Raw genomic sequence first — 11,046 nt, forward strand, 5'->3', positions numbered from 1 at the left:
AAAAAAACTTATTTAAAATAACATAAAAAAAAACACTACAGAGTAAAAAGAGAATCTTTCGAAATGTATTTTATTATCACTTTTGTTTGTGGACAGATAATATTCTCTCTCCATTGAGTCACTGTTGCTGGGGTTGGTTAATTGCAGGAGTTGGGCGAGGGTGTGGAAATTCTCTCGGGGGCGGAGCAGGACGCTGCTGCTCACGGCGCAGCTCCATCCTTTTCCAGCCCTGTGATTGGGCGTGTGCCCAATGGGTCTCCAGGCAACCATCTTCTGTTTCTGTGAATCGGGGTACTTGACCAACTCGGTGATTTTCAAACTTGGTTTTTAGTGCTGGAACCTTTTTTTAAAGCAAAATCTCAGACTTCTCTCCAGATTCGACTCAACGATCCCCTTTCCCTTGTGATGGTCTGAGATCCTTGAACCGCTTCCATTACGGATAAGATTTCTTCCAATAATAAAGTCCTGTGTTTCCGTAAATGTATCTGAAGTGAATTGAAAAACACATGCTAAATTCAGGCATTCTGTGCCTGAGGAATAGGACCTAATGTGGCTCTGTGAAAAATTTTTTTTTTTTTGTATTTTTCTGAAGTTGGAAATGGGGAGGCATCAGACAGACTCCCGCATACGCCCGACCGGGATCCACCTGGCACGCCCACCAGGGGGCGGTGCTCTGCCCATCTGGGGCATCGTTCTGTTGCGACCAGAGTCACTCTAGCGCCTGAGGCAGAGGCCATAGAGCCATCCTCAGTGCCCGGGCAACTTTGCTCCAATGGAGCCTTGGCTGCGGGAGGGGAAGAGAGAGACAGAGAGGAAGGAAAGGGGGAGGGGTGGAGAAGCAGATGGACGCTTCTCCTGTGTGCCCTTGCCGGGAATCGAACCCGGGACTCCTGCACGCCAGACCGACGCTCTACCACTGAGCCAACCGGCCAGGGCCCATTGTGCATCTTAAGTCAACAGAGAACTGGACGGTACTGACTCTGGGTGAAAGGGGACGTGAGCCAGTATATTTTTGACACAGGATACTCCATATATGTTATTTCCTTCCTATAACAACCCTGTGAGATATTATCATTATTTTTTAGATGGAGAAACTGAGGCTCAGAGAGTTTAAGAAGTTGTCCACAAGGTAGCAACCAAAATCCAGCTGGTTAAGAGGCCGAGCTGGAAATCAGCTCTGTGTCACTCACTGTGTGTGCAAGTCCCGTCCGTGTTCTTTCTTGTAGCAGGAGTCCCGAAACTGGGATCTTGTCAAACATACAGACCCTCTGCCCAGAGATTCTGACCCAGGCATCTGTTTCTAAAGTGAAACAGACCTTCCGGGTCAGTCAGATAACCAGCCAGGTTTGGAAACCCCCTGCTGTAGAGCACACCTGGGGAAGTTGAATGTCTCTGTGCGTTTTAGGTCATTTGACAGATGGGGTTGCAGGTATTCTCGGAGAGTAGTCGTTTCTTGATTTTTATTTCTGTTCACGTTTGCTCACCAACTTCATAGGATCAAGGATCCTGAAAGGATTTTATTTGACCGTCTGTATTGGTGTCTGTAATGGTACTGCAGTTAGTGTGTCTCCAGCGGTACTGGGGAAAGGTCTCACCAGCTGCAGGTGGTTGTGGGTCAGTCGGGGAAGTTCTGTTCAGGGAGTGGTGGTGGGGGGGGCTGTGGGGCCACAGGGAGCCGGGTGGGACCGTATCCCCTGAGGAGTTACGGCTGCTGCTCGGCTATAAGTCAATTTTCATGTAGAAATGGGGGCTCAGACCTTCTGATTTTTTCAGAAGACACCAGAAGTCTGGATTTTTATGAACAAATTTCCAATTTTAAAGGAGTTGGCAAGAGTTGTAAATTTAAAAACAAAACAATTTTATGAGTCAAACAGAACCCAACTAAAGGACTCACTCAGTTGTCAGCGCGTGGTCTCCCTTGTGACACTGTAGCGATAGCAGACGGCACGACCTGAGTCTGTGTGTGAAACGCGCTTTTATTCTAGACCAAATGCGAGGAGTACTGGCCTTCCAAGAAGGCCAAGGACTACGGGACCATCAGCGTGGCCATGACGTCAGAGATCGTTCTTCCAGAATGGACCATCAGAGACTTCTCAGTGAAAAATGTAAGTACGAGGTCAAGATGGGCAGGTCTCATAAAATTACCATACAGTAATTTTAGTGGTGATATTTTTTTTGGTAAATATTAACCAATGTTTCGTTGTGCATCTGAAAAATATTTTTGCTTCTTTACAAAAGAAAGCACGCTCTATCTCTACATGCTCTAAGGTAACTCTTTAGCTTTAGTTTCTTAAGGAGAATTTCATGTTATTCTTGTATAAAGTGGACTGAAGAGCATGGCTCAGCATCCTGGTGACTTGCTCATGGAGTTTTTGTTACAAACCCAGGCCCCCTGGGATTCGTTTGTAGGAAATAGGACACCAGGAGTGGTCATTTCCTGTTGGGAGCCATTTAGGATAACAGTTTCATCAATAGGATTCCAGGACATGTATACATACATGGCTTCCTTTACCCCCCAAGTTGTGAAAACAAACCCAGTAAATTATGTAGGTACTTTCAGAAGTCAGTGTACGTGTCTTTTTTTTTTTTTTTTTAAGGGTGTTTAAACACGGAAGCAGTGTCAGGAATGACAGTGCTGTGTTCTGATGGGCATGTATATTAGCCTGATCCTTTGCAGTTTATATCAAGCACATAAAAAATGTGCGTTCCTCTTTGATCTGGTGGTTCCAAGTTTCAGAATGTGTCCCAAAGCAACAATCTGAAGTATAGGAGAAGGCTTAATTATTCATAAAAATGAATCTCAGCATGATTTGTAAAGGTGGCGGGGTGGGGGGGGGTTTGGAAACTTAGGCAAACATCTAGCTTTTGGAGAAGGGATAATGACACTGTAGGTTATCTAGTCACTGTATCATTATTCAGCTGTTCGTAGTGATAGCTACGTAGACTGGATAAGTACCCTGAATATAATCAAGTGAACATCCCGGGAGACACGGTTTTATGTATATGGTGCATAACACATAAAAGAAAGGTCTGGAAGTAGATCAGTTGTGTTGGGTTTTATTGGGGGTGGGGTGGGAGGTTAGGTGCTAGTTTACAAGAACTGTCCTTAAAGGTTTTCCTTGGCATGGATGCAGTGTAGGATAGCGAGTATTAACTCTGTACTAATTGTTGTGTGTCAGAGGCTCTGGCCTCAGTTAATATTTCAGCCCTCTCCTGGAGAAGCTGGCAACGCTCTTATCATGCATTGTGTCGGTCACCCAAATAATGCAGTTCACCATAGTTGAGAATTCTTTAAAATGTCATACTGTATTTCTGTAGATTTCACCCATTTAAAATGAACTGACTTAACTTGGTTTCTTTTACTGCTTGGGACTCACCCTTGGGGAAGAGAATTGTGGGTGGAACTGTCCACATCATTTTTAAACAATTACTATTATTATTTTTTATTAACCAAACTCCAGACTGTATTCAGGTTTCACATTTTTTTTCTCCTCTAAAGCCCTTTCCTGTTCCAGGATCCAATTCAGGGATACCCCATGGCATTTAGTAAAATATTTATTTTTTAATTACAGAAAATGCATGAGTATATACTTCCCTTTTAAAAAGTGGGAACATAATAGAGTTAACAGTTTCTTTTTGACTGTCACAGCCAACCTGGGCTCCTCTGCCCCCTGTAGAGATAATACGGAAGAGGCCGACCTTCCCCTCTTTCTCTCCACTGACTTCTCCGCGCTGGCTTTCTTTGGATGAATGCTTTTGGTTAAATTTGTAGATGTTATGTTGGATGAGACTTCACAGTCCTCTCTCCTCTGTCTCTGCCTTGTTTCCTTACTGTTTTCCACATTTGGAATGTCTGATGATGTCTATGCATTTAAAAAAACATCCCCAAAGGGTAGCTGTCCCAAAGGAGACGGCCGTGCCTGCAGTCCAGATGCAGGTGCAGGCAGGCGAGGGCAGGGCCTGGCTGTGGGCCTCGCCAGTGCACTTGAGTCAGGAAGAGGAGTGGACCAGCCTGTGGGGAGTTCCGATAATCAAGGTGGGGGCTTTCGTGCCTGGTCGGAAGCCAGTCTGCATAATACTTAACTCTGTTATAGCAAGGTCCACTTCCTATTGTCTGTCTGATGTTAAAATAGATGTGTTTTTAGCTGGTCCTTTCTCAAATGCCTGCAGTTCTAAATATTTACCTGGGGCTTGCTATGTGCCTAGCATGTTATTAGACTCTCTGGAAAACTTGTCAATTAGGAAGTGTTCTTGCCCCAAAGGTGCCAAGTATCATGGTGGTATTTGTATAAATTTACTTTAGGTCAGTGACATTGCCAGGGGGGGGCTCAGGGATGGGTTTATGAAGCTTGAAGGAGCTGTGGGTATAAAAATGTGAGCACACTATTAGTGGGAACAGAGCAAGGTCTGAACTCAAAATCAGAGGATGAGAGACTTCGACGTCTGGACTGGGTGTTGGGGAAATCACTTTCCTCCTTGGGACCTTTGCCCCTGCCTTTACAGGGGGATAATGAAATGTCTGGCTTGGGCATGTCATGAGGATTTCATGAGCACATCAGGCTTTGTGCCAGCACTTAATTAGCTGTTACACCAATGTAAAATTCTCATTTCTAGTAGTTAACCACCCCTCTTTAGCCGCCTTGCAGCCATCGGGCACGGCTCAACTCTCAAATGCTGCTTCCACGAGCTAGCTGTTCTGATGTCACCAGGCAGCCTTTCTCTCTGGATCTAACCTTTTTTCTTGGCTTTTAGAACGAGACAAGTGACGGTCACCCTCTGCGACAGTTCCACTTCACCTCCTGGCCTGACCATGGAGTTCCCGACACCACTGACCTGCTCATCAACTTCCGGTATCTTGTTCGAGACTACATGAAGCAGAGCCCTCCCGAGTCGCCAATTCTGGTGCACTGCAGGTAGGCAGATGGCCATTATAAGGATGGGCACTTTTGAATAGTGAGATATAAGATTGAATGCAGTAGGCATTTACAAATGAGGAAAGGTTTGGATAAGGGACTACAACTTAATTCCCTAAACCCTGGGGCAGGGATTGGCAAACTATAGCTTATGGGCCAGATCTGGTAGGTTGCTTCTCTCTCTATATATTTTAACCACAGTGTATTTTAATGTTTCTTATTTATAATATTTTCTTACAGAATATTTCAATCTTACAAAAATACAGAGTAATAATTTAATAAAGCATCACATGAGGCCATATGTGTTTCTTTTGTAAATAATACATTATAAAGTCTCCACTTACTAATATCCTATCCCATTGCCTGTGGGGAGTAAATTGATGAAACCTTCCATCCTAGCTTATGGGAGAAACTTGAACTCAGGTTCAGGAAGCCCTGGCATGGTGTTTTATTTGTGGCATTTGACTCTAGAGGAACTTGAGGGCTTTGGGCCCTGGTCCCGAGCTAGCACAGCCACTGACTTGCTGGGCCCTGCCCTCCAAGGCTGATACGGGAGGAGAGCAGGAGGCATGCCCAGGAAATCGGAGAGATGTGCAGTAGAGGCAGCCGCAGTGACCTGCTCACTCCCCCTTTCTTTCAGCGCTGGGGTCGGAAGGACAGGCACCTTCATTGCCATCGATCGCCTTATCTATCAGATGGAGAACGAGAACACCGTGGATGTGTACGGGATTGTGTACGACCTTAGAATGCACAGGCCTTTAATGGTGCAGACAGAGGTGAGGCCAACATCTGTCTGTCCGTCTACCCTTCCTGCCTTTGAAAAGCTGCTTTGTGTCACATACTCGTGTTAAACTATTCCACCCTTGCAGAGCTTTCTGGCTCTTGGCTGTGATGTAATACTGGTTTCCTTTAAGGTCCTAGACTGACACGGGCTTGACGTACCCAGTGCAGGGCCCCGTGACACTGACGTCAGCGCTGGCCTTACAAACCGAGACAGTGCCAGGGTCCTTGCCTTGCTGCCAGTGACTCAGCGAACAGTCTTAGCAAGTCTCTGAACTCTGGCTTCCAGATTTTATGTTCATAAAAGGGGCATTTTCTTCACTCTTCGTCTCTAAGGAGCTCTGGCCAGCTTTAAAATAAGCTAGTGAAACAGGTGTATCAAGAACTAATACTATGAAATAGCATGATACTGCTTTAGGCATTAACGTAGCAGTGCATGCTCACCCAGCCTTGTGGATGTTCAACAGCATCCATTCCTCAGCTGCGGGAGGATCGGGACCCACTGAGAAGACGGATGCTTAGTACCTGCAGGGTTGGGCTTTCCCGAGATGCCTCTGGTGAATGTTGTTTTCCAGGCACGTTCTCAGCAAATACGTTGGGAAATGAGCCTTTCTCAAAGCCGCAGGGTGCACGCGCCCTGACCAGGCCCAGAGTGGAATGTTAATTTTGTATCAGGCTGTCACCGTGCACCAGTTTAGAACTCGGTGAATATACGCTGTTTCTGAGTCCAGTGGGGAGTGTTCTGGAGGCCTGGGTACACTGTGTGCCTTGGGGTGAGCGGCGTGGCTGTGGTGGAGCGAGTGGCATTCCCCTCCTCTGTGGGTCAGAAGGGCCATTTTCTTTTTTTCTGCTGAGACTGTGTAGAGAGTAGCAGTTCTCAAACTCCCCCCCTTTGAGAAACACCGACATCTTATAGCTGCCAACAGATTCTTTTCATGTTCCTTTTTTATATTTTGAGAATAACGTTAACCGTCGATGTAAAAATATCTGGCAGGATAGGATTATGTAGAGTCTGTTTGTTCTCTCTTAATTTCCTTCCCGATCACACTCCCTGGAAGTTGCCAGTGTTGACAATTGGTATGTGTCTTCATGTACAAAACACACACACACATAAAGAAACGGAGGTTTTTCTTAAGTCGGAACGCTGCCCTGTGATTTTTTCCTCTCGTTGCATCACGGATATTTTTCTGTGTTGGCATATGCCGCCGCTTCCTCTGCTCAGTAGACGCCTGCAGATTTTGCTAGGTTTGCCTGGAGGTGGTCCCCCCGCACTCCAGCCCGATCATCCCCCCTCTACGCGTCTCCTCTGCCGAGGATCCCAGTTTACCCCTTCTTCTGCACATCCTCACTAGCCAAGAAGACCTTGTAGGACTTTTTTTAGTATTTGAACGTACGTGTGCCTTATCACCTCCACATTGTTTCTTTGCCCCTCCCCCCCGAGACTCTGGTATTTCTCCAGGGGTGTGGCGATGCCCACATGACACATGACAAAAGAGAAGTTGGTGCTGTCAGGGGCCGTGGGTGGTGGTGAGCCACTCAACTATTGATACATTCATTCCTGGTCACCAATAGGATGAGTTTACTATTTTATTTTTCTTTTGAGAATTATAGAAAGCCAAGAAAAGTGAGCTATGATTTTTTTTTTCTAAAACATTTTTTTTAAAGACTATTTTATATGATTCATATGCTGAAGCCAGGGTGGTATTGGGGAGGGAGGTCTGTTTTTCTCCACTGTGTCTGGACTCTAGCTGAGCAGAGGTCTGGGGCGTCCGCCCTCTGGCCGGGAGTCTTGACGATGAGATCCCTGCTCTCTGTGCTTCCTGAGGTCACCAGAATGTTGATTCTCCCTTGGAGGGTTCGCTGTGGGCCAGGTAGGGTTGGGGAGTGGGGATCTGTTTGGAAGTACCTTTGGGACCAACCTCCGGGACCCGTGCTCATCCGCTCTGTTCGTTCCTTTCCTAACAGGACCAGTATGTTTTCCTCAACCAGTGTGTTCTGGATATCATCAGATCCCAGAAGGACTCGAAAGTGGATCTCATCTACCAGAACACAACTGCAATGACAATCTATGAAAACCTCGCACCCGTGACCACGTTCGGACAAACAAATGGTTACATCGCTTGATTCCAAAGGAACATCTTTCTGGAGTTAACTAGACCATCAGCACCCACAAGCAAAGGAAACTGCCCCAATGTCGACATGTTTTTATATGTCTAATATCTCCATTCTTTGTTCTGTTTTGTTAGAACTAATTGAGGGTGTGAAGCCGCACACGGGACATGTGACAGATGAGAGAAGTTGGGGCTGTCAGGGGCTGTGGGTGGGTGGTGAGCCGGTCAGCTATGTTCATTCCTGGCTACCAATGGGATGAATTCACTTCTTTTTTTTTTTTTCTTTCCCTTGAGAATTATGGAAAACTAGGAAAAGTGAGCTATGATTTTCTTTTTCTTTTTCAATGCAGATTAAAAAAAAAAAAGACTATTTTATACAATCCATGTGCTAAAGCCAGGATTGTGTTGGGCTGAATATATTTTAAGTATCAGAGGTCTATTTTTACCTACTGTATCTTGGAACCTGGCTGACGGAGAAGACCTAACTGTGGATACCGGTCAGGTCGGGAGAAGTAGGTGGCGCCTCTCCTGCCTGGGTTTTCTATTTGAACATGTGCCTTTTCTGAATTATGCTTCCACAGGCAAAACTCAGTAGATTTCTATATTTTTGTATTGAATCTCGTAATTGGAATATGCGGACTATTTAAACAGTAGTTTAGTATCAGAGGCTCAGCCTTCTCAGTAACATTCCTGTTCTTATTTGATCAGAGGAGGCCTACCCCACCCCACCCCATTTTGTGTTCTATTCTTTCTTTCCTTTTCCCTCCCAACCTTTCCCAAAGACGTGTCCTTCGGACACATTTTCAGCCCACGGGTGGAGTGAGAGTGGAAGCTAAACATGACCTTGAGAATTTGGGGTGTGTGTGGAGGGGGTGGGGAAGCAGGGGAACCCTGCAGTGATGGACTCTCCCTTCTCCAGCCCCTGCTTCATCCTTGTTCTCGTTTCTGTATTCGGTAAGAAGAATTATTTAAAGGTGCAATATGTGATTTAGTGGTTCATGATGCTCTAGGTTTCTAGTAACGTTTTACTCAGGTTGGCTTTTTATGTGTGTCTGTGTCTGTGTGTGTGTGTTTTAAGAAGCGTGGCAATCTGTGAACACTTCAGTGTGAAAACAGTGTCAAATTACTTCCTCTTTCCAAGTCCACTGGCTTTTGTCTCTGCAATGACACATATCGGTATCTATTTTCCGTTTAGTATATGTGTGTATATACTAAACTCTTGAAAACAGTCATTCCTTTGAATTGAGGTGTACAAAGTTTGAATTTGTATCAAAGATGTAATTATTATTTTTAAAACCTCTTTTCACTATACTGCTGCTGTAATTACTTTGATTATTTTTAAAAAAATGTAGATTCACTTTTTTTTTTTTTTTTTTTTTTTTTTGCTTCAGGTGTGTATCCACCAAGAATTTCAGAGTTTATGTGGATTTATTTTGTTGGTACATAATCTGTAAACTTCTCAAGGCATTAACACAGAAGGATTTGTTTCTTTTTATTTTGTATTCTGGCTCAGGTTATCTTGTGAAGAAGTGTTGAGTGTATCCTCCAACAGGCAATGAAGTGTACAAGGTCTTATGAAGGAATGTCCAGGTCCCCGAAAGCCCGTGGCTGTTGGCCACAGCCATAAATCCTGCTGTAAACTTAGGACACATGTGTCCTGTTGAAGATGGGAGCGGGGTCTTTTGCGAGTGCCCTGGTCCCTGGTGACCCCGTGGGAGCTGGTCTCCTGGCCCCGCCTTGCTCCTCAGCTCATTGGCACTTTGATAACTGATTGGACACGTGACTGGGTATTCTGGGGCTTATGACGGGTGAGCCACACGTACTGACAGCCCTTGATTCGGTTAGAGGGTGGCGCTATGCATACGTCTGTCGCCCCCCTTTTTCTTTGAGGTACCGAAAGAGCGAGAAGAGGCGGCGGTGGTGTCGTGTTTTGGGAGAACCTTACTTCCCAAACGGAAATTGCACTTTTTGCTGAATCCTTTGTTGTCCTCGGTAGTAAGCAGTTCATTCAATATCAGACCCTTAAAGGAATGGGTTGGCCGGACCGGGTCGTGTCCTCTGGTCTGTAGGTTTCAGGGAAGCCGCATCGTTCTGGGGTGTTGAGTGCCGCTGGGTTTGGGTGGCTGGCCTCCCGCCCTCCGCACTGGTCTGGCCCCCGGTGTGTGCAGACCTTGGAGAGTTCCACAGCTTCATTCAGAGGTCCCTGTTCAGGCGGCCACACCCCTCCCCCCTCCAGTGTGTCAGGAAACCATAGTGACGGGTGTGGATTCGGTGTCAGGTCCCTCGGACATGCTGTGCCCTGCCTGCCCAGATCACTGCCATGGAGATGGGGGGAGGGGGGACTCGGCTCGAGAAATGCCTGCAAAATTAATGAAAACAATAATATAACCATGTTTGTGTAAAAACTCAAAAAACAGACACCCTCCTCCCTTCTGCCTGGGGTGGGCTTGGGGATGGGGCAGCAGCCCCACGAGCCACGCCCAGATGCCATCCCCAGTCCCAAGTCCAGGAAGGCTTGTGCTGGAGAGGTCTGGATTCCAAATGGCAGGTCACACAGAGGTCACGATGCCTCTCTGCGTCCTGAAGACGGCTGGGGACGGGGCCCATGGGTGTGGTGAGATATTTATAGCACAGTGATGGAAAAGGGAAGCTTAGTGTGTAAATATAAAGGGCATAGGGGCTGTGTGGGGGTGGTCTGAGAGAAAGGTGCATTTCAGCCTCTGCCCCAAACCGCCCTGGAACAGTGAACTAAAATTGGTGGAGTCCAGGGGACTCATGGAGATGGGTGCTGGCCCTGGTGTGATTGCCCCGCTGAATCGTGGAGGTGGGTGCTTGCCCTGGTGTGATTGCCCCTCTGAATCGTGGAGGTGGGTGCTGGCCCTGGTGTGATTGCCCCGCTGAATTGTGGAGGTGGGTGCTTGCCCTGGTGTGATTGCCCCCCTGAATCGTGGAGATGGGTGCTTGCCCTGGTGTGGTTGCCCCGCTGAATCGTGGAGATGGGTGCTTGCCCTGGTGTGATTGCCCCGCTGAATCGTGGAGGTGGGTGCTTGCCCTGGTGTGATTGCCCCGCTGAATCGTGGAGATGGGTGCTTGCCCTGGTGTGGTTGCCCCGCTGAATCGTGGAGGTGGGTGCTTGCCCTGGTGTGATTGCCCCGCTGAATCGTGGAGATGGGTGCTTGCCCTGGTGTGATTGCCCCGCTGAATCGTGGAGATGGGTGCTTGCCCTGGTGTGATTGCCCCGC

The 11,046-nt window shown here is 46.9% G+C and overlaps 1 protein-coding gene across 1 annotated transcript in view; it reads left to right on the forward strand.

Moving 5' to 3' along the window:
- PTPRJ (protein tyrosine phosphatase receptor type J) overlaps nt 1–10,209 on the forward strand; it is a 167,472-nt gene extending 157,263 nt beyond the window's left edge. The window contains exons 22-25 of the mRNA XM_066251528.1: nt 1,986–2,105; nt 4,753–4,913; nt 5,554–5,689; nt 7,659–10,209. Of these exons, the coding sequence (XP_066107625.1) occupies nt 1,986–2,105; nt 4,753–4,913; nt 5,554–5,689; nt 7,659–7,817 (576 nt within the window). The 3' untranslated portion in view covers nt 7,818–10,209. The remainder of the gene's footprint in view (nt 1–1,985; nt 2,106–4,752; nt 4,914–5,553; nt 5,690–7,658) is intronic.
- Nucleotides 10,210–11,046: the final 837 nt, after the last annotated feature.

This window comes from Saccopteryx bilineata, chromosome 1 (genome assembly GCF_036850765.1).
Source record: "Saccopteryx bilineata isolate mSacBil1 chromosome 1, mSacBil1_pri_phased_curated, whole genome shotgun sequence".
In the NCBI taxonomy this organism is placed as follows: Eukaryota; Metazoa; Chordata; class Mammalia; order Chiroptera; family Emballonuridae; genus Saccopteryx; species Saccopteryx bilineata.